Here is a 27,919-nt window from a genome sequence, read left to right on the forward strand (position 1 = left end):
ACGTGACGTGTGTCCGTCTCAAACGCTGAGTTGCGGAACCTAAGTGAAACGCACTGTAAATGTACAAAGGAGTGTTCCGAAAAACAGGGTGAACATAAATTTGGGTTATAATAAATAGCGAAATTTAACAAGGTAGAGCTTTTACTGCCAAGTCTCACCAAACTTGAAAATTTACCCATGAAATTGACTTTGTTCATCATCTTGCATATAGTATGAGAAGCCTTTATCCATGAAGACAAATAGCATTTCATTTAATCACAGCTTTAACTTCGTTATGCAACTTGCTGTGGATATCTTATCTTTGACGATATCAACAACTCACAGAATCCTACACAAAGTGATGGGCCATAAAGGTGCGCCCTCTTATGGTTAGAGGAAAATTGTATTGATTAATATTCACACTGTCTTTCCATATTCTCAAATTTTCTCAATAACGAACACTTAAAAACCATTAAATTTTTGGATTGTTAACGTGAAGATCCCGCGATAAACAGTTTTTACAAATTCAACAGGTGCGGTTTGCCTTCGTTGCGTCGACTTCGAATCCGAAAACGATTTGGAATTGAAACCGAGTCCAACTTCAGCCATATCGAACAGAACGACCCGCCGGGTCATGTCATTGATGGCAGTATTGGGTTTTTCTCAGAACTTCTCGTATAGTAGCTCCACAATTTGTTTGGTCTATGGTAGGTAATGCACTTATTTCATAGGCATCGCACCAGTTGATCTTGAAGTGTTTACAGTTGTACAGATTGAATACGATCGGTTTTTCCTCGATGGTTAGCGAAATATTTTCGCCCCGAGTGCGTGGCGCCAGGTGGATCGTGGATTTAATCCTTTAGTTAAATAATGGACAACAGACAACTGCACAGTAAAATATTTTCCATTTTGCAGTTGAGATTGCCTAAGGAAGTCCCTGGGTTTCCCACGAATTTACTGCGGGAACGTAGAATTCACGTTTGAACCACAGTCTGAGTCACCTGTGGTCTATTCCGCTCTGCGTCCCATAGACGTGTATGGCTGAGAAGACTTCTCAATCTCAGGCATTTGTACACACGTCTATGGGGCGCATAGACTCAGAACGAAATCGACCACAGGTGGGTGTGTTTGGATTCGACTTATCAGTTCCGTTGTGCACGATGTGTGCCTGAGGGAGCTTTCAGTAATTACAAGGGGGGTGGGCTGGGGGAATTGGGGGGAGGGTCACTTTTTAGAAAACAGCTCAAGGGGGAGGGTCACTTTTTATAAACCTATCTTGGGGGGAGGTCACTTTTGACAGAAGCTGATTTTATGGCCAAAACTTTGATTGTCCGTGTGATATTTCCTGAATAGGAAATCACCAACAAAATACTTACACATTATCCACAAGTTTCACAAGCAAAGAAGATGCAGTGGTATCCTACATTAAACACCTTGAACAGTTAAAACTGATAAAAGACAAGCGACAAAAACATATGCAACAGGTGGAAAAGTGTATATCAATTATCAAATGTACATAAATGCAAAGATATTGTCAATTTTTATATTGAAAAAAATTGTGCAACTTCAGAGTTTCATCATAGACTGCCATGCATAGTGAATCGACATTTCGGTGAAATTCCAAAATCAAATTTCTTGCACAACCATGGACTTGTAACTACTCTAGTCTAATCAAGAACAATAATGTAAATAATCCAGCATATATAAGTGCACAGATTTATCTAATTTTGTACTGAAATAAATTATTCATAGTTTCAAAGTTGCAAAGTTTGACACTATGACTTTTGACCTGGGTCAAAGGTCATAAATGTCAAAAAATGAGGTCCTAAAATGGGCCCTGGGTTTTTTGTGTGCGGCGGCACACCCATACCTCTTCTCTGAACAAGTACCCCAGGGGCTGGGCTCTTTTAATAAGTTCCAGTATCATACCAAAATGCATGACTAAAGTTCTTGGTTGTCACTGACCTTTGACCTCATATCATCCTGTACCTCATTTAATGCATTATGTACATATATAATTATAGAGTAGCCAATAGAGCCAGAGGTTTGATTATTTCTCGACAGAGATGGTGAGGTGAGCAAAGTTTTCTGCCAAAATGTCATGTGACGAGTATGACCTTTGGCCTTGACGTCACAAATGTGCGTATTAGTCAGTACCTACTTGCTATAGCTTTGATATTTGGTAGGATGAGGCATCTAATTACGTCGCATCCTCAACCTCATTAATTATTTACCAGGGGTATTTAGTTGGAAAGGAACTACAATACCCCTTAACACTGGCTAATTACTGCCATATTAGATACACAGCAGTCCCTCCATTATATTGAGCTGACCTTGTGTGAAGGGACCATGGACGTACCATAAGATACAAAGTATTCTTGCAAGCAGTGTGCCCACTTAGCTGATTTGACGCTTCATGATGCAGGCCAAACCCACCTGACACATTGAAATTACAAGTAATTTGATGCGTCACTGATGCAGCTCTAAAAAGCCTACAAATGCTCAATAGATGTATAATTTACATAGAAAACGTGTCCCTGTACAGTTTCTTATCAAAAAAAAATCTAAATGCATCATTGCTGTTAGTCTCCCCAGCAATAGTACATGCCGATAATAACTGATCTTACTGTTTCATTGATGGTATACAGGACAGCCATTATTGTTTACATTTTCTTCTCACTGACTTTTGCGAGACATGATGAATCATGAAAAGCAAATGACGATAGAAGGCACCATATTAATAATTATGACTCACCACATGCTCATTCCTTGTCACGATTTGCCAGAATAGGTCATGTGATGAGAAAATAGATTCATCTAGTCCCAAAAAGTGATGTCAGAGGATACTTTTGGAAAGCTATTTCCCTAGGGAAATAGTTTTTACCAAATATGGAAAAGTGCCTGGTAATGTGATCGTAGTGTCGTCTGCAGCTTTGCAACAAAGGTGGTGACTAGAACGTGATGTGCATGTGGGATGAGTGACATTTTCCATTCCAACAGCGTAGGAACTTGAACAGCTCATCTTCGAAAAAGATTCAGGTGCAACCAAGGACATTGCTAGGTATGCTTAGAATATTTTTTGGAAGAAAGTGGTACCGGTACTTATATGTACTTCTGTAACTTGAACCACTGTGGAAATATCGCCAAGTAAACTTATGATGCATTGCTTAGGTGCAAAATATTAAAGCACATTGAAAATTATAACATAATACAAACATGAGCATGTGGTGTGTTATCAAACACCTATATAACATGGTCTTTATTCAGGCTATAGTGCCCGTTTATTACCCCTTGTGGCTGTGCGTTACCAGAAACACATTGTTATACCCCTTGTCCTACGGCCTCAGGGAATAGCGATGTGTTTCTGGTAACACACAACCCCTCCGGGTAATAGACGGGCACTATAGCCCTCATGACCAGGCAATAGGTGTTTACTACTAAGTTGCTGGTATCATTTTGTGCCTATGTCAGTCACTCACATCAACTCAAGTTTCCTTCAAATTTCCTTTAATACTGTAGAGGGCACACTGCTTGCAAACCCAGGCATTCACTTTCCTTAAAATTATTGTGATAATTTGTCAATTGAACTGTTATATGAAAAAAAAAACATGTTTTGGGCTTAGCTAGATATCTTATTTTGAAAATCTGATGAAAATATTTTCTGTTCTGTGGCCTTACAGGTATATTTTCTACGTGTGTAATACAAGAAAATGGAGTTACAGTCAAGACCAGGCTTGCATCAATTAAGCCGATATGCTACTATGAATGATCTGTTATTCAAACAATTTGGTTTTCAAGTACTTGGAAACAACATCCATGAGGAGAATACAGACACATATCCCATCCTGGTCCAATCTGTTCTGAGAGAATCAGATGTAGAAATCTGGGGAGGATTTTGTGTCCGTGCATACATTGTCAAACTTGACTTTCAAAAGACTCCAGGCCAACCTGAGATGTGTTTAGCCATCCTGTTGAAAAATAAGTACACTCCTGATGTGAAAAGACTGGAAGCACCATTTAAACTTCAAGCCTTTCATCTGCAGTGGATTCAGGTTGGTTTTCAAATTACATCAACACTTTTGCAAAAAAGTTTAACACGACCATACACCTACATGGGCACCAAGACATTTCTCAAATGACCCTTTCAACGCCATATGGTGTGGCCAAACTCATTGTTGTCAGTGGTGATTGTGGGTCTGTTTACAGGGATTTGGGGTTAACAGGTTAAGATTGGACAACTGAGTTTACTTAGCTTTATGAATTCTCTTGACTAGAGATCTAGTGAACTTATATGATGTCTTTCTGGGAGCCATATTGACTGTGTGCACAAGTTGACCACTTTGAGTGCCAAAGCCAATCTTTGTCACCTAAATGTGAGAATTATTTTTCAGATTTTGTTTAAAATTTTGATTGACAACTGTAGTCAATGTAAAGTGATGTCCATTTGATCCAAAATCATAAGAACAATTATTCATGAAAATTGGTAAAATTTTGCACAAAAATGTTCATGAGAAAATTTACATCATATACCATATACCAAAGGCACACAAATCTCAAAGAACTTTGCTGCAATGCTCTACTAACTTAAATTATTTTAATTGTAAGAAAATGATGGCGGAAGGGGTGGTCGTAAATCATTGAACTTTTTTAAGAGTGATGAATCTTTGGAATCTATTGATATACTTTTCCAAGGCTGTTTCCCCCTAAAATTTTGCTGGCACCTTTTCAAAACAGTGAAGAGGTCCAAAAGATAGTTACACTACTACTAATATGTACCTGAAAGGATCCATGCCGTGCCCAATACTGTACAATGGTCTGTAAAATCTCTCTCTTGGTCTGCAAGTTGATATATAACAAAACATATTTCTCTGTAGTCTGGGTAAACTGTTTCTCGACCTTTGAAAAAATTCCAACTTGAACAAACAATATGGATATCATTATGAATTTCATCCAAAGGAAGTGTAAGTGTTTGAGGACAGACAGTGAAATTAAGATTATTAGAATGACTGGACTATCCCAGCTGACACCAGTCTTTATCCTCAAAATGTCAAGCCTGCTTCATTTCCCTTGTGCACCATGGCAACAAAGATTGTTAAAATCCTTAAAGGGATAAATTTTGTTGATTCTATTGATTCTATTTTAACTCCTTTAATCTCACAGAATGTATTGGGTGAAGATGTGGATGGTGTGCGAGTCGCAAATTCCAAAGAAATCCCATTCATCGCTATGTATGATGTTGTTGAAATGTCTGAGACAGAAAGAGCCTCATCAAATTTGAAATCATGGAAAGAAACCGAACAGACACAAGATACACTCATGGCAGGAAATTATGATAAACTTGATAATGTGGTAGAAGAAATGAACACTACAGGTACTGTGAACCAATCAGCTGTGAAAGAGGAGTCACATGACTATTCACCTTCGGGTAATGGCCAGGTATGCCAGGAAGTGCCAATTAACACAGTTGATAAGAATGATCAGTCAGAACTTGAAAATGACATTCATGAGCAAAATCAAGATATGGATTTAGAAGGAGTACCCCAGAAACCAAGTAATTGTGATATTTCTCAAGACTTGGCCAACATTCCAAACACAGAGACCAACTCTGTGAGATCCGATGCACAGCTATCAACAAGAGAAAGCAATCAAGAAATGGTACAATCAGACACTAATTCTAATGCTGCTGCCTCAAGTAGTTTGGAAACACCAGCAGAAATGACCGAATTTGCCTCTGGTGACAGTGAGGGCGCTAGTGATAGTGACTCATCTTTCCAGCCTGATACAGGGAGTGACAGCGATGACGAGTACGTACCATGGTACGAAACCAAGAGACAGAGAGCTGTGACACGTAGTACAGGGTCTAAGCAAAAGAAGTTAAATTGTGAGGATTGTGGAAAATTTTTCAAATTAAAGAGAACATACAATTTGCACATGGAATCGCATAAGAAGAACAAGACTGAAGATAAGACAAAATTGGGAAAAGGAACGCACAAACAGGAGGCCAAGAAGCAACGTTACCAATGTCGGTTTTGTGAAATAGATTTTGAACTATTTAAAGAGTTACAACAACACGTACGCTCTGAACACCCTGGACAGAAGCCATACGCCTGTGATGTATGCGGTGCTAGTCTGACGGATATGAGCAACGTGAAGAGACATAAAGAAGTAGTTCATCAGCCTGCTAAATACCAGTGTGACGAATGCGACAAAGTCTTCAAAAACAAAGGAACTCTGAAAGACCACAAGATGTGGAAACATCAATGCTTGTGGAAGTTTCAGTGTGACATTTGCGGCAAACGGGATTATAACGGGGATAACCATAAACAACATGTCTTATCGCACTCCGATGAGAGGAATTTTCAATGTGAGGTGTGCGGAAAGGGTTTCAAAACAAAAGCGGCACTCAACAGACACTTGAACATTCACTCAGGAAAGAAACCATATTTATGCGAGGTCTGTGGAAAAGGTTTTGGTCGCAAAGAACACCTCAAGGAACATGAAGTGGTCCACACAAAACTGAATACTTTCCTGTGCGATTACTGTGGAAAGAGTTTCAGCAACAAAACAAATCTGTATGTACACAGAAGGCAGCACACAGGAATACATCCTGTGGTGTGTAAAATATGTGGACAAGGTTTTCACCGTAAAAGAGAGCTGGAAAAACATAGTGAGAAAATGCATCCAAATTCAACAACTGAACCTTGCTTGACTCTAAATGCATGAAAACATTGTGCATTTGTAAATTTCTATAATTCCTCTCACCGTCTATATATACTGGTACAATCTGTTATACTTAAAACATACGTATACCAGGTCCTACTAATTACTGCCCGTGACTGCCCGCAGCTGCCCGAGGGCCGCCTGAGAACTGCCTGAGGACTGCCCGAGGAGCAAGTAGGCCAAATTTCGCCCATTTTAACACTAAGCCAATAGGTTGAACTTATATCATGCCCAGCCAACCAAAAATATCATTGATTTGGTGTTTTCTGTAGCAGTTTTAGAACCTGAAAGACGCTGGGCTTTCGACTAGAAAGACGTCTCCATCTTGATTGAGAGATCATACCATTCAGTGCAAGGGGTGGTAGGCTGTCAGGCTATACGTGCTCACTGAGGTTATTGTGCCTCCTCTCGGACTGAATGGTATGATCTCACTATCAAGCTGGCGACGTCCTTCAAGCCCGGCGTCTTCCGTGTTCCAAAACTGCCGGAGAAAACATCAGGTTAACGCCAAATCAATGATATGTTTGGTTGGCTGGGCATGATATAAACTGAACCTATTGGCCTAGTGTTAAAATGGGCGAAATTTGGCCCACTTTTTCCTCTGGCAGTCCTCAGGCAGCTACTGGCAGTCACGGGCAGGATTTAGTAGGACTGCATATACCAAAAGATTTAAGCGGCAGCTGTAATTAAGACAAAAGTTGATCATTAAAGATATGAGATGAACCGGTTTTACCACCATAGTTTGGCACAAACCCAACATTGTCAATGATTCAGCCCAAACCCTTTGTTGTCAATGCTGAGAGTGTGGACCTGTTTACAGCCTGGGAAGGGTGAGCAAGTTGAATTTGGTTTTGTTCTGTCAAGATAATGCATACATGAACACTGAGCCATAGATTTACCTTCATTTTACAGTTCACCTTCCCTGTAGAAATTCCAAATTAATGAAGCTGTGACAAAATGAACAGTGAAAGACAGTTGTGCAAGTGAACACAATTTGCTGTATAGACTGTATACACAGCTGCTATGTTTTAAAATCTTATTTGAAATTGCAGAAAGTTTGCTTAAAATTGCAATAATTGTCAGTGTTTTTCAGCTTGGCTTATACTAGCAGCTGACTGATAAAATCTTCACAGATGGGATCACATGCTGTATTCCAATTTTGTTGCGATATTGTAGTTACTGTAATTCTTTGAGTGTGAGTGTAAAATTTATATACAAAGTACATAGGAGCTACTTTCTAGTTCTGTAAGTGTATGTATGTGTACAATTGATATACAAAGTACTGGTACATAGGGGCAACTTTCTAGTTGTGTGAGTGTACAATCAATGTACAAATTACGTAGGAGCTACTTTAAAAGTGGTATTTTAAATGGCTGCTAGTCCTCAACAAGTTGAAAGTCATCGACAATCTTGCATTTAAAGTCGTTTCATGTAAACTTTAAATCATTCACCCTTCTAAATTGTGCAATATAATATTTTCTTTATTACAAGGAGCTGTGTCAAGATGCGTTTCACTAATTCATAGATACGGGTGTGTGCAACCATAGACAGCAAAGTGTGTCCTATGGTTCAGCTGACAAACGTATACAGCAAAAGGTTTTTTTCACATTTTTAGACTAAATGAAATGTTGTTTATGTTACAAAGGTACAATGGGACAAAAGATCCAGCCATACAAACATATAAGGACCCTAACATAAACAGGTTTTCAGAAAACGGGAAACAGCTATTAGTCAAGCTGAACACTTTCATTGACCCTTGCACGACTGTGGTTTGACCCAAACCCAGTGTAATCAGTGGTGACTGTGGATCTGTTTACTAGCAATTAGGGGTGAACAGTAGACTCTTGCCAGTCGCTTGTACTGCTTGGTCTCGCGTATTGGCGTAGCTTCCGGTATTTAATGGCATATCATGCGAGATAATGATTGCTAAGGGGCGAATGTATGTTGTTATATCAGGGTTCTGAACAAGGGGATTTTTTTAGGGTGTACCACCCATCTGATTTTGGAGCATTCTATTCACCTGTTAATAACAAATCAAAAGGAATAATATTTTCAAGAATTTACAAATTATGAATATTATATAAATTAACTACCCTCACTTTTTTTCCAAGCTGTGGAAAAAACACAGACGCTGGTTTTATTCCTTAATGTATCACTTTTGTGTTATGTACTTAACCCTTTGAGTGCTAAAGTCAATTTTTGTAGCCTCTATAAAATGTACCCCAGTCAATTTTTTTCAGATTTTTGACAAAATTTTGATAAAAAACTGTAGCCAATGAAATTTTATGTCCATTTGGTCCAACATTATCAAAAAATTTACAGCAAACTTCATAAAAATTGGTAAAATGTTGCATTCAAATTTTGGTTTGAAAAAATTACAGCACTCAAAGGGTTAATAGTTTTGTCACTTTGAATCACGTGAATGGAAGGTTAATGATTTGTCAAAATAAATGTATGTTTCAATTTTAGCAAATTTCATTTGTGTATACTGATTCATTCAGGCCACAGTTCCTCCACAAATGTTTGTGGAGGGACCGTGTTTAGGCTTAGTTGGCTAATGTGTCCATAGTGAGTGTGATGTACGTGCGACTATCTTTGTGATGACAGAATGGAGTAAGTACCAGATATTACCCATAAGTCCCTCTGAATCGTACCATCACAGACCATGTTTCTATTATAGTTCCTTTTGAAGGGGGCGCTGCACCTAAACAGGCGTATTTTGCTCAAAAATCACTTTTTTACTAATATTCATTCAACTTTAATTAATTTGTTAACGGTAGATTCAAATATTGGTTAGATTCACCTTTCAGCTTGTCAAGCAGTCATAAGTTGATAAAGAAGTCTTAATTTATGCAAAGGTATGCAAATCACCCAATTTCCTTGGTTATTTTTCCTCCCCATTTCAAAACTTCTAAAGAATTGAACTCTGCTCTGGCTGGGTCAAATTTTCTGAAATTTTCACATTATGTTCTTTAAATGCTATATTACAAAGCTACTATTTTTTTAGGCAATAAATGTCTTACATTTTGAATAAGAGGCATTTTAATGTTGCTAATCATGATTTAAATCACTTTTTTGAGTGTCAGTCTTTCAACCCTTGCCATTCTAGAATGAGGATAGATAATGCAAAATAAAATAGTCGTTTTTTTTCTACATATACTCTTCTTTCAAGTGAAATATTACATTTCAGAAAATAGCGTTGTTTACTTAAATTGATTTTTATCATTAATATCAAAACTTAAAGTTACTAGCAGATACATTTTTTTTTTCTTCTCACTGCATGGCAAAAGAAATTAAAATGTTAACTGTTCAACTGAGGATGACATTGTTAGTTATTCATCGACTACCTCTTTACTCTTCAAAGCAAGGCATTTGAGGCACATACCAAGCTTGATTTTCATTGCCAATTTATTTGTGAGTTTCACTGTCTTACTTGAAACATACTTTTATCAGATATCACGAAAAGATCACGTGTTTCATCTTCAAATATATTTGAAATTACAAATTAAGGTGGAGCTGCATGTTGCCCCCCCCCCTTTTTTTAAAAGCAATATTTTTCATCAAAGATGACAAGGAAACCCCTCGTACTATACATTTTCAAGAACACGAGACTCTAAAGTTTATTGTGGTAGCAGTAGTTTACTCAAAGGATGAAGTGGATGTATATTTCGGGCATAAAAAATTAATTTTGATTTTTTTCATTATTTAAGGTAGTATGCACCTCAAAAGTGAAAGACTTAAACTTTTGCTCAAACTTTCCTAATGAAACTTTCAACCATTATCTTACCAAATCAAGAATAAAAATCAGGGGTCATCGTGCAAATTTTGGAACTAGCAGAACAAATTACCCGAAATTTTGCAATATTTGAAATTCAAAATGGCCACCATCTCTGTGTTAACTCTATGGAGAAAAATAAAATTTTCGAATTTCAAAAACTATGCCAGTGAATACGGATAGTTTTCAATCTGGTTCGAACCCACAACATACCAAGAGCTTAAATTAAATTTAAAATGAACTCCCACAAGTGGTATATCAGAAAAGAATTGTAAAAGTTTGAGAGTCCGAATAGCTGTCCCTGAGGCACGATCTACTTTAATAATGTATATCAATGGCAAGTTCTTGTTCTGTTCCAAGAGAACTTTGAAACATCAACTAGTGTGTCAACATAGTGTGTATTTGTGTAAAATGCACTGTCATTGTTGACATTTGAGTTCTAATCCTGCAGACTATAATTCTCTATAATTCTCTCGCTGGCAATAACAATGCAGTCTGTACATGTACAGGCTTACTTGACAAACTGAATTCTACAATCTGTATGTCAACATGCTTTGGGGAGTAAAACAAGAAATTGTGGTTGACCTTAAAAACAAAAGTGAAAAAATCAAATAATTACCTGTCCTGAAATAGATATCAGTAGTTGCCCTGTTTTCATGTTAATGTGGCCATATGCTATAATTTGAATCTCTCATGAATTGCACTTGCCGTTATTAATTAAACACAATTTTTGAAACAATTCAAAATAACAAATGAGAAAGGCCTGTAATGTAAAGTATGCACTTAATTCACCTAGAAGTGTGTGAGTTAATCTATCTTCATTCAGAAATCTCTGATGGTACAAAACAGAGTGAATTGTGGGAAATACTGTCCTGTTCGACACTGTCAAAGATGTATATATCTGTGTTGATTCTTTGTATTCATGTTGCATATATTCGACTTGGCAGTAGTTAAATTAAGCCCTTGAATGCCAGAAATAGTGCCAAATCACAAAATGTGATGCAAGTTTGAATGATGTATACTGATTGCCCCATGCAATCCGAAACCGAATCTTAAACCGAATGCAACTCCATATTGGCATCTGGACATTTGAATGCAATCCTAACCTGGTCGGGTCCAAGCTGAGGACATCTTTACAAGTGCGCTGCGTCGTTTCTCTCAAGTCAAAGTGCGGATATTCCAGGCCTTGACTGTAACGATAGGCAGTAAGTAAAAGCACTGTACGCCCTAGAGACACATAGTCGTTTGTGTTTAGGTATTACGGCGCGCGGCGAAGGCCACTGTCACCACAGTCTCTCGTGGATCGATACACGGGAATGGCTGCTGTGGTATCCAAACCAGCAGCCATTGCCGTGCAGCGAACCACAAGCGACTGTGCCCGTAATCTTCGCCACAGGCATTCGACTCAATCCAAAAAACTGTCACTGATGCAACCATTTATTCTGTACTGGTTGCATCTATGATGGTTTGCTTGTATTCAGTCGAATGCTTGTGATCTATCGTCGTGTAGCTGAAATTTTAAACAGGTTACAGGGGCCTTCACCTAGACTTGGTTCAAGTCGGTGAATTTAAAAAAATAAAATCATTTATAATAGTTTCTCTTGTGTCCCTCCTATTTCGTACAAACCTATCCGGAATTTGGCAGCTCACGCCAGGTTTTCCCAGCGATTGAATGCGTCACGTTTGAGTCTGCGCAGTAGTGAGTTAGTTTCTGCCGGATTCACCGACTTGGACTTCTTGCAAAGTAAAGGCGGTGAGACGGACTGTGTACACAGTGACGAAGAGCAAATAAAAAATGATTGACAGCCCCCGCCGTTATTCTGGCCAATAAGAAGAACGCTTGCTAATAAACCTCTGCATGCATTAAAAAGTTTGTTGTCATCTCCGTGCAAAGCTAGACATCGAGTACGTTTTATATCTGGGCGAATAATGGCATCAAGTTCGTACATCAACCGCGTTTTACAACTGATCGGTCGACCACCGCTAATCATGCGAGATTACCAAAGAAAGCTTGTTGAGAGTTACATTGAAGGAAAAGATGTGTTCGTCTGCGCACCAACCGGCAGCGGAAAATCACTGACATACGAAGTCGCTCCACATTGTTTGATTTCCATCGCTTTGGGCACGTAAGAGAACAGGCTACAACTGTAAGGACGGTGTCTTTTTCCATCCTTGAATAACCGGCCACGATTTTCGCATTTTGTAACATGGGCCCAACAAACAACACAGATATTTTCACGCGTTTTCGGTGATAGAACAGAGGTCGTACCCGCACTCGACATTTTGTCAACAACGCCGTGTGAGTTTTATGCACGTCTCGTTTGGGTCAATTGGTAACTCCTCCCAATGTGTAAAATTTAGTGATGACGTCATCTTATGAATAAAATATGAGTAAAGAAAACGTCATCTCATGAATAATTTATAGCAACGCAAACCCTGCAAGAAAGCCAAGTCTGTGATTCCGGATGAAACTCCGTTGTATAGCGTTCACTCCACTCATCGCGTTCACCCTACTCATCGCGTTCACTCACACGCGCGTTTCACATGAGAGCAAAATACAAATCATTGCGTTCACTCCACTCAAACATTCACAAATCACAGACTTGAACCAAGTCTAGCCTTCACCGTGTACCTAACACAAGTGATGTAGAATACAAGCGACGGCATTCTGTAGAACGAAATGGAATCATAATATTCTTGCCTATATTAAATTTCGATAGGCGCAATCCTCAATCTCAAACAAATTGAAGCTTTTAAGTTTAGGTGCTTGTAACATTGTTTTGCGTGATGGGGTGGAATTATAGATTGGTCTGACACGAAAATTCACACTAGCCTGGCATCATAGCCTCGCCTGCAACCGGTACCTGACTGTGTAGGGGTGGACCATTTGGTATGGGGGGGGGGGTCTGGAAGATTGATTAGGTAGCATTATTTTTTTTTACCTGATCTGTTGTACATTATTTTTTTCCCCACTCTCCCTTTTCTTCTCAAGCTGATCTTTTTTCATTGACATTTGCTGGGAATTCTTTTTTTTTGAAAATCTTCCATTCCGCCCAATATTTAAAATGGTCCCCCCTTATCACAACAATGTTACAAGTGCCTATTGAGTAGAGCGGAAGAAGTGTCATTTGCAGGTTACAGTGTTCATCAAAATAAACCTCAGTTTGGTCTGAGCTGACTCCAATAATACCATTTGTACCTTTAAAGGTATACGGTCACCTGTAATCTAAATATGCCCATATATGGTCAAAGTGACGTTCCTTGGTATTCAAAATGACCATGTAAGGGTGCTGTTTTTAAAAAGTGGCCACCAGCTTAAAATCTGTGATTGATTAGATTTTCTCTTATCATGGTTACTGTGGCAAAATTGGAACAGGTGACAGTATACCTTTAAGACTACCTGATTCTCTCAAATTGACATCAAATCAAGCCAAGGCAACAAAAAGAGAAATCACTTATTTCTTGGAAACAACCAAGCAAGCAAGCAACAAACCAAGTTTACCCAAAACTTGTGTTAGGAGTGTTCAGCTATTGGATGCAATGTCGCGTTTCCTGATACTTTTGCATCAAAATCATGTTGCACCATCTCAGCCCTTACCAGTTTGGACCAAAAACACGTCATGCCATAACAACTTGTATATATACAGAGACGGCTGGCATGTCATATTAAACTGTAGCTGCAGTACAGAAGCTCAAGGTTTTGCCAGGGTATTTGGGTCAGTCTGGTTTTGCCGTCTGACCCAAATACCCAGGCAAAACCTCGAGCTTCTGTACTGTAGCTATTTAAACAGCAACACTATTACTCACGGGTCTATGAATAAAATCACATGAATGCATGCAGTTTTGTAGGGACATTTGGGATTTTCCTTTGTCTATTTTACTATTTTTGGTTTGTGCAAGAATAAATGGTTCATGGTAGCCAAAATGCCTTGACACAGTGAAGATTCCAAGCTGAATGTTAAAACAACCCTGTGATACATCATGGCGTCATGGTTCAGGACAAGTTGGTAGTATGGTGGTATTATACTTGGGTTGAAGTACTTTCTAAGTACGAGGTGGTACTTTGGGCAAATTGGCCTGGGACAAGGTGGCACTTGAGACCAGATGGTTGTGGTACAAAATGGTTTTAGGATGAAGTTTCTGGACCCCAGTGTCGAGTGTCATAACTGGTGTGCAAAAAAGTGGAAATATGCCGTCCAAATCAGAGTGCAGCATTTATTATGTACACATAATTGAACACATAGAATTTTGCACAAGAACAGAAAAAAATCCGGGTGTTTTCTATTTCAGATATATATTTTGTCTATCTTATTAACAGGATTTCATTTGAGGAATGAATATGGAGCTATCATCAAGTCAAGGATTGTTTAAATCAAGTCAATATGCTGCCATGAACGATTTGTTATTCCAACAATTTGGTTTTCAAGTACTGGCAAACAACATCCATGAGGAAAGTACAGACACATATCCCATCCTGGTCCAATCTGTTCTGAGAGAATCAGATGTAGAAATCTGGGGAGGATTTTGTGTCCGTGCATACATTGTCAAACTTGACTTTCAAAAGACTCCAGGCCAACCTGAGATGTGTTTAGCCATCCTGTTGAAAAATAAGTACACTCCTGATGTGAAAAGACTGGAAGCACCATTTAAACTTCAAGCCTTTCATTTGCAGTGGATTCAGGTTTGTTTTCAAATTATATTTTTTTCGGAAAAGTTGAAACATTGTAAGTCCCACCTCTCCACAAAAATTGCTGAAATTTAAGTAAATCACAAATGAAATTTTGTTAATGTACTGTACCAGAAAAAGCTATTTCAGCTATTAATTGTACGCATTGCAAGGTGAACTCAGTTTAAGTCCCAACCAGTTTTTCCTCTAAGGCAGGGCTCGAACTTAACTTTTTTACCTACTTGCCCAGCGGGCAAGTTTCCAGAAATTTTACTTGCCCAATGAACAATCTTACTTGCCCGATTTTTTGTCTGTTTACATTGTTTGGGCAGAGATCACGAAGACCAAGCAATCTCAAAATGTGGCCGACAGCATCATATCAATGCAGGTTCTGTTTTAATTGTCTGTATTGATAATCATATTAATTGTTACGATCCATTAGTGTTAGTCTTCGTGATCTCTGCCCACTCGTCCACCAATATGCTAGTGCAGGATTGGGGTCATATAGCTGAAGGGGTGGCCCATCAATCGATATTCGCATCAGCAAATCTCTTTTCCAGGAGTTTTGAAACTTCCGTTGTCGTTTCTTTTCATATATATCGCACTTCTGCTTCTTCACTTTACTTTCCACTGAACTCGATGCTGCGACCGCGCCATTAGCTAGCGCTTTATCACTGTCGATTTCTGAGTGGCCAGCCGGTTGAACGTGTACTGTATCCCCTGACACAGATCCTGTTCCGGAATCTGTGACTTTATCAGGCTTGGATTTCAAAAATTGACATGAAAACAGGGTGGTTTGCTTCGCCATGACGTACAGTCTGCGTTGTCTCAGTCAGGTCTCCACGTGCAAAGTGGCTGTTGAAATTACTGACCAACACCCCTGGGAGTCACTAGCGACAAACAAGTGCAAGTTTTACGTTAATGAGATTAACTTCCCAGGGAGGAAAGACAACAGCTGGATATCACTCGCTGAATGTTGACGTCCGGCTTGTCGGTTGTGATACCCACTTCAGTGACTTGAAACTCGATAACAGCGAACATTGTTCAACAAAATTTCTTGAGTTTTTTATTCCTAGAACATGTAAATTTGATCAAAGTTTATGACTTGCCCGACCGGGCAAGTGTAATTTATTTTTACCAGCCCGATGTCAGGTTTTAACTGCCCCGGGCAAGCGGGCAACCGTTAAGTTCGAGCCCTGTAAGGTTTTATGTTGGTGAGCAACTTAGGCTTTGGTGCCCAATGGTCACAGTGACCACAGGGTAGCTGTGGAAACGCAGCTTTCTATTGGCGGGTAGTGTGCGTTGCTATGCGGGTCATCAAAAGGTCAACCCCACCATGGATAGCTGCGGGCCAACTGGGAGCGAAATGGGTCTGTTACGGCGATACAACTTATGTCGGAACTTTGAAACGGCAAAATAAACCAAAGTCTGAGAATTCAATAAAATGACCTATACCTGCCTGAATTCTGATTATGGCTCATTCCCTAACTCCTTTTGTGAACAAAATCTCTGGTTTGTTTGCGTAATTCGGCTGATTTTCCAAGGAGTACTCAGATTTTCATTCTGACCGGCCTGTGCACCCCCAATTCCCTGTGAACAGGTCCAAGATCCCCATTAATAACAATGGGTTTGGGCAAAACCATGGTGTTTAAAGGGTTGTAAAACCAGTGAGTGTTCTACAAAGTTAAATGCTGTCAATGTTCAGTGAAAATTTTGTGATTCTTGTGTCTTTTTTCCCCTTTGCCTTGAATTCACAGAATGTATTACATGCAGATGAAGACGTGGATGTTGGAAATGCCAAGGAAATTCCATTCATTGCTATGTATGATGCACTTGAATTGTCGGAGACAGAAAGAACGACAGAAAGTTTGAAATCATGGAAGGACATAGATCAGTCATCAGAAAATGATGCGCGATTAGAAAATGATGGAAAAATTATTGCCAGAGATGAAATGGAATCTATGGATACTGGGGACCAATCAATTATGAGAGAGATGTCACATGACCTCTCACCAACAGTCCCTAGCACGGTATGTCAGGAAGTGTCAGTTTACACAGATGAGGTGAATAATCAAGCAGAGGGTTTTTCAACTGATTTGAAGGAAGTGAAAGAAGTGTGGGGATGTTAGCCAAGATGACGGAAATTTAAAACAGACAACCGATGAATTAGAAGATTTTGAAAGTTCTGAAAATTTTGCAAGCATACCAAACACGGATGCTGACATGAAAGGGATTCATACAGAGCTGACTACAAAGAACAACAATCTCGTAAAGAACCATGCAGAGTTTGTGTCTAAATCTGATGCTGCCTCCTCTGACATAGTGGCTTCAACAGAAAAAGCAAAAGAAATGCCGTCTACTGACATTGAGGGCGCCAGCAATGAGTCTCACCATCCAGTGACAGAGGGTGACAGTAATAAAGAATTGCCTCCACAAAAACGGTCCAAAAGGAAGGGACCTGCAATAAAAATAGAATTGCAGGAGAAAAAAGAGGGGAAAAAGAAATCAAAACTAGAAAGGGTTGAGAAAAGAAAAAAGAAAGTGAAAAAGCGAATTTACAATTGTGAGGACTGTGGTACCAGTTTTAGCTCAGAACAAGAATACTCTTTGCATATGACACAACATCAGCCAGAAGCCAGAAAACAAACTTTTCAGTGTCGCATTTGTGAAAGAGAATTTGGAAGAGCGATGGCGTTAAAAGATCATGAGAAATCGGAACACCCTGGAGAGAGGAAAGACACAAAGGACGTTCAAGGGACTGTGTACCAGTGTGAGGATTGTGGGATTGATTTCAGATCAAAACGCGAATATTCTAAGCATGCGAGCAAACATAGACAGGAAGCCAGGAAACGCTGCATCCAGTGTCCCATTTGTGGAACGCAGTTTGACCGAGAGATAGACTTAAGAAATCATGAGAAGTTGGAGCACCCTGGGAAGAGGCCTTACGTCTGTGAAACGTGCGGCGCCTCTTTTCAGCATTCTACACTGTTAAGAGACCACACCAAGTTAGTACATAGGACAACTTTCTTCCACTGTGATTTGTGTGACAAAATTTTCAAAAGAAAACATAGTTTAAAAACACACAAAGATATCAAGCATCTGAATATTTGGAAATACCAGTGTGACATCTGCGGACTAAAAACCACGCTGAAGTATGAGTATATGGTGCATTTGTTAGTTCACTCAAAGGAGAGGAACTTCACCTGTGAGGTATGCGGGAAGGCCTTCAAAACAAAAAGAACTCTTAACGGACACAAGACTTCACATTCAGATAAGAGACCGTATTCGTGTGATGTCTGTGGAAAGGGCTTTCTTCGCAGAGAACATCTCATGGAGCATTTGGTGGTCCACACAAAAGAGAACACTTTCTTGTGTGAAGATTGTGGGAAAAGTTTCAGTAATAAAACCAATCTTTACGTGCACAGAAGGCAGCACACAGGAATACGTCCTTACGTGTGTACAGTATGTGGGCAAGGTTTTCACCGCAGGAAAGCCCTCGGCAAACATATGGAAAAGTTACATTCTGATTCAGCAGCAGAGGCAAATCCATCTGAAAATGTAAATGCATGAAAATACTGTAGATTTGCAATTTCTACAACGGTTTATCGATCTGGTCATCTTTGCTTATTCTCCCAGATTCTTTTGTGAAAAATTGCATCTAGTATTTTTTGCATGTATTTTTATTTTCCATCTTCAGTCTTGTAATATTCTTTTCTATCAAATGATGTCAAGTGCGTATTCAAATTTCAAGCTGATTGGCAATGTGTGCGTACCACTTGCACTGCACTGTGCGGACGATGACGTTGCTTTGCTCGTCATTCGGTAACGACAATTTCGTGTGTCAGATCACGTGATTGATATTTAGGAATAAATTGAGACACCTGTATACCACATTTCATAAATTTTTTAATAATAAGGCCAGAGTAAGTAAATTGTCTTGCATCCATTCAAGAAAGAAAAAGTTAAATACAAAATCATTATTCCATTATTTGACAGTTTTATCATACAGCATTCACATTCTTTTAATAATACTTCTAGTGAATACAATTTTACTTTTCATGGTTCTACGTTGTAAAATGATTACTGCAGGGAAGTATTTATCTTGCAATGTAACAGTCATGGTGTTTTGCAGCAGAATATCATCAAGAATGAAAAATTAGAAATGTTTGTGTTTCTTTCCTAAAAAACTGAAAATCAATGTGTGCATATGTTCTCCAGCCTTATGAAAATTTCTCAAGATATGTAGCGTTTACATATTCATTGACTTGATTTCGAACACGCCTCAGGGACAGATATTTTGACTCTCAAACTCACAATTCTATTCTGATATACCACTTGTGGGGGTTCATTTTAAAGCTCTTGGTGTAAGAAAGCATTTCACTGTCTTGATTTTTCGAAATTTGAAAAGTTTATTTTTCTCCATAGAGTTAACACAGGGATGGTGGCCATTTTGGATTGTAAATATCGGTAAATCGTGGGTAATTTGTTTCTCTAGTACCAAAATTTGCATGGTGACCCCTGATTTTTATTCTTGATTTTAAAAGTGAATATTTGAAAGATTCCTCAAGGAAAGTTTGAGCAAAAGTTTTAAGTCTTTCGCTTTCGAGGCATGTACTACCTTAACTACAAGTATGACATTAAACAATGCAAATTATAGAAAATAACATCACTGACTTTTGCGCTTGTTTCTTCCCATGGATGTAGTCAGGGGGGAATATATTATGCTTTGTCCCTGGTATGTGTATCTGCCTGTGAATTTGTCAGCTTCTGTCTTTACGTGCAGAGCCATTTTTGTTTCTCATTTCTTTCAATCTTGGCACAAGGATTTTACATTATATACTCCATGATTTACAAATCTAAGTCAATTCCTTGCATGACATGATCAAATATGGCTGCAAAGCTGCCTTTCTTTGTGTATGAGTCACAGCCATTTTATGCTGACAATGTAATTGACTCTGTTTTACCAGAAATGATTCAGTGAAACATAACAACATTCCATTAAAGTGAAAACCAACAAAACGTAAATGCCGTGTTTTGGCGAGTGCCATGGAAGTTGTTCAAACTTGGACTTGTCAAGTCCACGACCTTGACAAAACAGATGGACGATAGCTGTGAATGAAGATACAAAACTATGTGAGATATCAGGAAATGATTATAGTGATTAACCCTTTGAGAGCTGTAATTTTTTCCACCAAAATTTTAGTGCAACATTTCACCAATTTTCGTGAATTTTTCTGTAATATTTTAGATAATTTTGGACCAAACGGACATCATATTTCATGGCTACAGTTTTAAATCAAAATTTTTTAGCAAAAATCTGAAAAAAAATTGACTCGGAATATTTTATAAAGGCAAAAAAATTGACTTTGGCACTCAAAGGGTAAGTACATAACAACAATTAATGCAACGAATGAAATATAAAGATGTATGCAAACAAGCAATAAAGTTTTGTACAAAATATCGGTCACTTGTTGAGCAGGTAGGCCTTCATCATAGTTGCTACAAACAATTTGTGTTAGGCATGTTTCTAATTCAAGGTAATTTGACGCCTAGTTGCAGCATACCCAATATTGTGTTCAGTCTTAGTTGAGTTGATTTTTAGGAAGATAGAAATTATTAGAAATTGCAAAACGAGCTAGTGGGATATTCATGAGAAATTACATGGAAGTAATAATGAATATCATGGGTATTGTGATTTCTCTGCAAGTCAAAGATAAAAAGGAAAATAAGATAAAAATTAACGTTGGAGTTGATAGAGATGATGTACATCCAAGATTCTGAGCTCCCTTTGGGAGCTGTAATTTTTCCTACTGAAATTTTAGTGCAACATTTTACCAATTTTTATGAATTTTTTTGTATTTTTTTAAATTTTGGATCAAATGGCCATCAGATTTTATTGGCTACAGTATTCATCAAAATTTTGGCACAAATCTGAAAAAACTGACTTGGGTATATTTATAAAGGGGACAAAAATTTACTTTGGCTCTCAAAGGATTAAAGGGCCAGTCATTTTAACTTTTGATGGTTTTTTCACATGTTTTTGTTTTTCATGCTGACCATAATTTCTTGTACTCCCTACAGCACAGGCCCACGGAACGTTTTGTAGATCGTCGTCGGATGGGAAGTGACTGACACTGTGAGGCCGAAGGCCGAACCTCGGTACTGTATAAGAATACAGTATTCTTATACAGTACCGAGGTTCGGCCTTTGGCCTCACAGTTTCAGTCACTTCCCATCCGACGACGATCTACGAAACGTTCCGTACGCCTGTACTCCCTACAGCATGTTGAGTGTTCAGCTGGTCAGCTCCGCCTGTTCATGTGTGAACTGTGTTGTTATTGTTGACAAGTGAATTCTGGTCCTGACAAGAATTCAAATGTAAACAAGAAGAATGCATTTTACACATAATAGATCCCTATAATAGAGGGGGAGAGGGTTGAGGACCAACGCACTTAGTTTCGTTTACGATGCGCATGTTTTAATTATCCACGGTCCAGAATAGACCCAGAAATCAATTTCAAAATCGAATCTGAAAACGAATCCGAGTTAATATTCAATATCAACATTTGGGTGAGGACTACACACTCCGAACAGTGGCGGCGCTTTCACTTCCGTTTCACTTCTGCTTCGGAGTGTGATCAGACTAGGGACTGCAAGGTCGTGTCGCACCGTCTCGTGTCTCTTCGTATCACAAGACGAAGAGTTGATGTTCTTGGTCTTTTCTTTCACCGTACAACGGTGCACAGAACTGGTAAGTAGTGCTTTGTAAGTCCCGAAACAGTTCGTTTCACCCGTTAGGTTGGGACCATGTATGGTACCACGCCACAAAACTCGAAAAATTCTCGCTCTTGAACATGTTGAAGTCACGTATTCGGATCTAACCGAACGTGGACAATTTGCCATTTTGAATACACTGTGCGTCAAACTAACGTTTCAGTCCCAATGTTGTACTGACGGAGTGAAATAATTCGATATGAAGGTTCGAAGATAGCCCTGCGTACGATGCTTTGTGTTCCCGGCATTACGGCGTGGTGGTGGCCGCGATCGCATCGTACACGGTACGCAAGGTGATGCTGTAGTTTGACACAGTTTCGGATTCGAGTGAGAATAGTTTTACATGCCCAGCTTTATTTTATCAATTTTTCACAGTCCTTCAGAGGAACTGTGATTTTTTAGAAGGACATGATATTAAACTACTGATACGCATGAAGATATTTTAACCATATCACCGTACTTCACATGTAGCATGTAATTCATGACAAATTTTTCACTCACAATCATAAGTTCGACTGGCTTGCACATTGAAATTTAAAGATTATACAGTAAGTTATCGATCGGGTAAAACATCTTGGTATAACAGCTTTTAAACAATTAAAAAAGATAAATTTTTGTACATGCTGCAATGGTCTTAGGTTGTCAGAGCTGCCGATAGTAATGTTGCTGTCTTTCCATTGAAATTGATAATCAAGCAAAAGTTTCACACTACAAAAACTCAACTGAGGCTGAAACCAACCTATTAATTAAATAAAAAACTGTAAAGAAATATTTATTTCAGTATAATTACCCTGATGCCATCCATGACTTTAAACATTTTCTTAAACTTTAATTTCTTGCTTGAAAGAAAAATTAAACTAATCTCCTAGACAAAAGTGACGATATATGAAAAGGTGAAAATTAATTTATTGACCAAGTCAGAAGTTAGTTTCTATATTAACAGTGGTCTTGCAGAGTACGATAATTAATATTGCTTATACGTGCATACACAAAATTCACAAGCATCTCTGGTAACCAAACTGTTCACAAGATTATTCATTAATGAAGTTGACAGTAGAAAGTTAACTAGTTTTTAACAATTTAATTGTCAATATATGCACACAATCTATGCTGTGAAATATATACTACATATGCCGACAGGTAATCCAGTAAAAATATGTTCTTGAAGACAAGTATTATTTTCACATACGAAAGTACAAGAATATCGGCTGAAAATGTAAAACTTTTTTCAGTCACTTGAACCCAAAACCAAATCAGAAACTGAGTCTAACTTCAGCATCATCACAAAACATGCAGAAAAAGCGTTTAGTCTCTGCACTTATATTGTATCAATACAACACAATATATATTTAAAAGATTGCATCAAACAGTGCATGTCAAAGAGCTTACCAGGAAATGACCCGCATATGGAGTAATGTACACCACTCTGGGCTGGTCAGTTTGTGGTCTGCTTGGTGGGGCTTTGCATGGATGTACATCCATGGGCTGTGTGTGTCCGAGTAGGTTTGAATTTCACACCTGGCGTGCTTAGAAGTGGATTAGTAATTTTCAGCTCTTGTTCAGCACTAGATTGTGCTGGGGTCCTATTTTCTTTGGTTCACATGAAATTGTTAGCGACAAAGAATACCAGCTAGTATAGATATGGGTCTATAAATTCTGCCAAGTTTGGCTCAGAAAAAGCAGGTGAGGCTTTAGCAAAAGTGGCTGATATATGGACGCCGTCATCAAAAATCATGTTGAAGACCTCTCACCATATGGTCAATGTCATGAAAGATATTTTAATGTTTCAGACAAGTACCACATGAACTCTGAATGCCACCAAAAGAAATGTATAGCAACTTTCAAACGTACAAATTAATATCCAGTTCTTCGACATTTTGCTGTGAGCGGACCGGTCTTCCACTGTGCTCTGACACTTGACTTGCTATCGCAACAGGTAGTTGGCAGGGCATGTGTCAAAATTTGACTTACAAATGTTGACTTAGGGGTCGGGTTGTCCTAAATTCGTCTCTGATGGACTCAGATTGGGTTTGGTTTTCCAGTAAACCGTCAGGAGTGTTAAGCCAGTGGCTGCATAGCACAGAGTCTCGTAAATGGTGTACCAAAAATGAAGACTTGTACTCCAAATCATTTAAAATTTTTCAACATTTGCACAACACAACGAACAAATCAAGAGGAACAATGTCTCTTTCTGTGATCTAATGATTTTTGAACATTATCTTATTGACAGGGCTTTATTTGAGGAATGAACATGGAGTTCTCATCAAGTCAAGGATTGTTTAAATCAAGTCAATATGCTGCCATGAACGATCTGTTATTCCAACAATTTGGTTTTCAAGTACTTGCAAACAACATCCATGAGGAGAATACAGACACATATCCCATCCTGGTCCAATCTGTTCTGAGAGAATCAGATGTAGAAATCTGGGGAGGATTTTGTGTCCATGCATACATTGTCAAACTTGACTTTCAAAAGACTCCAGGCCAACCTGAGATGTGTTTAGCCATCCTGTTGAAAAATAAGTACACTCCTGATGTGAAAAGACTGGGAGCACCATTTAAACTTCAAGCCTATCATCTGCAGTGGATTCAGGTTGGTTTTTGAATTATTCCCTTTTGTAAAAGAGAAAAACATTTCAACTCCAACCTCTGTGCAATGAAATTCAGCTTTTTAGAATTCACCAATCAAATCCTTGGAATTATTCTACAGATATCACTGTAGTCAAATGACAGAAACCACAAACTAGAACATTACAGCTCTCAGAGGGTTAATGTTAGCCACAGTTTCATGTCCCTTTCACTCCAACTGTCTATAGTTAAGTGCAGTGAATGTTTGATAACATATTTCATATTCTCATGTTTTTCCCCTTTACCTAAATCCTCAGAATGTTTTAGATGACGACCTGGATGGAATTGCCAGTTGGAAATTCCAAGGAAATTCCATTCATCGCTATGTATGATGCAGTTGAATTGTCAGAGATGGAAAGAACAGCTCAAGATATCAAAACATGCGAAGAAATGGATAAAATTCAAGAGAACATCACTGTAGGAAATTTTGGTCAACAGGACTGTGCAGTGGAGGAAACTGAATATATCGGTGATTTGAACCAATCAGCTGTGAGAGAGACATTACATGATCTTTCATTTACACTGACCAGAAATCCGAAATCATGGCAGGATCAGTCGTCTGGAAATGCCATGCTAATAAATACTGGAGGACAACTTACTGTGGAAGAAGAAATGGAATCTACCAACACGGGGGACCAATCGGCTGTGAGACAGACATCATGTGACCTTTTACTGACACAGAGTAGCAAAATATATCAGGAAGTGTCAGTTGACACAGTTGATATGAATAATCAATTGAAACTTGAATGGTTTCAAACTAATTTGAAGGAAGCAACTAAAACAGAGAGAACTGAAGAACTGAATGAAGAGGCACCTAGGGATACCAGTCATGAAGATGGAAATTTAGAACCGACAACCTATAAAACAGAAGATTATGAAAGTTCTGAAAAGTTAGCCAAACTTCCAAACACAGAAGCTGACTTTGAACATGCTAATATAGAGCTGTCTACAAAAGAAAGCAATCTGGAAATGAATCACTCAGAATGTGACTCTAAATCCAAGGCTGCAATCACTGACATGTTGGATGCAGCAGCAGAAACAACAGAAGTGCCATCTACTGACACTGACGGCGCCAACAGCAGCGATGAATCTTACCATCCGGAGGTAGAGAGTGACAGCGATGAAGATTTCCTTCCAGAAGCAAAATCCAAAAAGAAGAGATCTGCCAAAAAATTGCAACATCACAGGAAAAGAAGCTGCAATTTGAGGATTGTGGGAAGGCATTTCAAGTGGAGAAAAAACACAGCTTGCACACGGAATGGCACAAGAAGAAAGAGGAAAACCAGGAATTGAAACCTGAAAGACAAGTGAAAAGAAGGGTCAGAAAGAAAGTACACCAGTGTGGGGACTGTAATGCTAGTTTCAGTGTAAAACTAGAATACTCTAGGCATCTGAGAACACATCAACAGGATGCTGGGAAAATGCATAAGAGAACATACTTGAACCGTCTCGAATGTCGAGTTTGTGGTACAAAGCTGAAAAAAAGGGCAGAGATAAAAGAACATATGAGCTCTGAGCACCCAGAAGAGAGGCCTTACACGTGTGAAGTGTGCAGCTCAAGTTTCAAGGAGTTGCGAAACTTAAAGAGACACCGCAAGGCTGTTCATGACACTGTGTACAAGTGTGAGGATTGTGGGATTAATTTCAACTCAAAGCGAGAATATTCTTTGCATGTGAAAAGACATGAAGCGGATTCACGGCAAGGTAGCATCAAGTGCTGTGTTTGCGGAACGCAGTTTGAAAAAGTGACCGAGTTGAAAGGTCACGTAAGCAGTGAACACCCTGGAGAGTTTCCGTACATCTGTGAAGTGTGTGGCTTGTGTTTCAGGAACTTTGATGATTTCGCCAAACATTCTCAGGAAGAACATAATTTCACTTATCATAAGTGTGATGAGTGCGACAAAGCATTTAAAACAGCAGTTGGCTTAACCATGCACAAACAGACTAAGCATTCTTCCGGTTGGAAATACCAATGTGACATTTGTGGCCGTAAAATTCTGACCAAACCTCAGTATAAATCGCATATGTTAGTGCACTCAACCGAGAGGAATTTTCAATGCGAGGTGTGCGGGAAGGCATTTAAGATAAAGAGAGATCTGACGCGACACTTGAATATTCACTTGGGAAAGAAACCATATTTATGCGAGGTCTGTGGAAAAGGTTTTGGTCGCAAAGAACACCTCAAGGAACATGAAGTGGTCCACACAAAACTGAATACTTTCCTGTGCGATTACTGTGGAAAGAGTTTCAGCAACAAAACAAATCTTTACGTACACAGAAGGCAGCACACTGGAGTACATCCTGTGGTGTGTAAGATATGTGGACAAGGTTTTCACCGCCAAAAAGGCCTGGCAAAACATACAGAGAAAATGCATCCAACTTCAACGACAGAATTCAATACGTCTGATGATAACGTTTTACAAAACCTTGAAATCTTCGCACAATGATTGAATATTGATCACCAGTGTATAAAGTAGAAACTGTAATTCAAGGTCAACAATGGTTTGACTTTTGTGCTTGTTTGAATTATGCATTATGTTTCTATATTGGTCAAAGGATTTGAGGCACAGAGTCATTTCACTGGATGTAAATACATTAGTTGAACAAAATTGGGCAAAAAAACTGAAAGAAACCAGGTTTTATTTTTCATCCATTTGGTTGTCAGTCTAATCTGGATTTGTCAACCATTCTTTGCACATTCACTTCAAAGAAAACTCTGTATCTGTGAAAAATGACCGTGGACTATATTGACTGCAGAGAAAGTAAATATACATTGGATCATATGTCAGTGACACAATATAACAGAGATTTAAATACCGGTACCAGTATATCAATGCACTGTTTGATGATGAAAATCATTCCATGTTTTCAACGGATTTTCGTATAACATGGCACCGTCCCTGGGTGGAGGGACGGTGAACATGGAAATAAAATTGTCATTTGTATGTCAACCCAAAAATGGTGCGAAAATTATGGTAGAGGCATGGAATAAAAACATTATCGCCCAAACAAGGGACTATACCCTCAGGGCAGGAGACCATTTACTCACCTTACATTGGGCAAAAATTATGGTAGAGGCATGGAATAAAAACATTATCGCCCAAACAAGGGACTATATACCCTCAGGGCAGGAGACCATTTACTCACCTTACATTGGGCAAAAATTATGGTAGAGGCATGGAATAAAACATTATTGCCCAAACAAGGGACTACCGGTATACCCTCAGGGCAGGAGACCATTTACTCACCTTACATTGGGCAAAATTATGGTAGAGGCATGGAATAAAAACATTATCGCCCAAACAAGGGACTATACCCTCAGGCAGGAGACCATTTACTCACCTTACATAGGGCAAATGGTCACCTGCCCTCGATAC

The 27,919-nt window shown here is 38.8% G+C and overlaps 4 protein-coding genes across 6 annotated transcripts; all 4 read left to right on the forward strand.

Moving 5' to 3' along the window:
• The first annotated feature begins 540 nt into the window (after nucleotides 1-540).
• On the forward strand, nucleotides 541-9,172 carry LOC139124453 (zinc finger protein 836-like). Its single transcript, XM_070690590.1, has 3 exons — nucleotides 541-686; nucleotides 3,660-4,031; nucleotides 5,140-9,172. The coding sequence occupies exons 2-3, from the start codon at nucleotides 3,690-3,692 to the stop codon at nucleotides 6,700-6,702; spliced, it is 1,905 nt and encodes a 634-aa protein (XP_070546691.1). The 5' UTR covers nucleotides 541-686; nucleotides 3,660-3,689; the 3' UTR covers nucleotides 6,703-9,172.
• A 2,377-nt stretch (nucleotides 9,173-11,549) lies between these two features.
• Nucleotides 11,550-27,427, forward strand: LOC139124455 (protein starmaker-like). 3 transcript variants are annotated; one of them, XM_070690592.1, is made up of 3 exons: nucleotides 11,550-11,679; nucleotides 14,793-15,155; nucleotides 24,800-25,961. In XM_070690592.1, exon 3 carries the CDS (start codon nucleotides 24,810-24,812, stop codon nucleotides 25,833-25,835), a length of 1,026 nt encoding a protein of 341 aa, XP_070546693.1. In that variant the 5' UTR covers nucleotides 11,550-11,679; nucleotides 14,793-15,155; nucleotides 24,800-24,809; the 3' UTR covers nucleotides 25,836-25,961. The 3 variants fall into 3 exon arrangements, with proteins under 3 accessions (XP_070546693.1, XP_070546695.1, XP_070546694.1); XM_070690594.1 differs by lacking the exon at nucleotides 24,800-25,961 and adding an exon at nucleotides 16,898-19,804 and having other exon boundaries at nucleotides 11,557-11,679; XM_070690593.1 differs by lacking the exons at nucleotides 11,550-11,679; nucleotides 14,793-15,155 and adding exons at nucleotides 21,818-21,891; nucleotides 24,145-24,507 and having other exon boundaries at nucleotides 24,800-27,427.
• LOC139124454 (gastrula zinc finger protein XlCGF26.1-like) lies at nucleotides 17,257-19,804 on the forward strand. Its single transcript, XM_070690591.1, has one exon. It carries the CDS (start codon nucleotides 17,364-17,366, stop codon nucleotides 18,708-18,710), a length of 1,347 nt encoding a protein of 448 aa, XP_070546692.1. The 5' UTR covers nucleotides 17,257-17,363; the 3' UTR covers nucleotides 18,711-19,804.
• Nucleotides 26,048-26,989, forward strand: LOC139124402 (zinc finger protein 678-like). Its single transcript, XM_070690535.1, has one exon. The coding sequence runs from the start codon at nucleotides 26,048-26,050 to the stop codon at nucleotides 26,987-26,989; it is 942 nt and encodes a 313-aa protein (XP_070546636.1).
• Nucleotides 27,428-27,919: the final 492 nt, after the last annotated feature.

Source organism: Ptychodera flava, assembly GCF_041260155.1.
Source record: "Ptychodera flava strain L36383 chromosome 23 unlocalized genomic scaffold, AS_Pfla_20210202 Scaffold_24__1_contigs__length_23054250_pilon, whole genome shotgun sequence".
NCBI lineage: Eukaryota > Metazoa > Hemichordata > Enteropneusta > Ptychoderidae > Ptychodera > Ptychodera flava.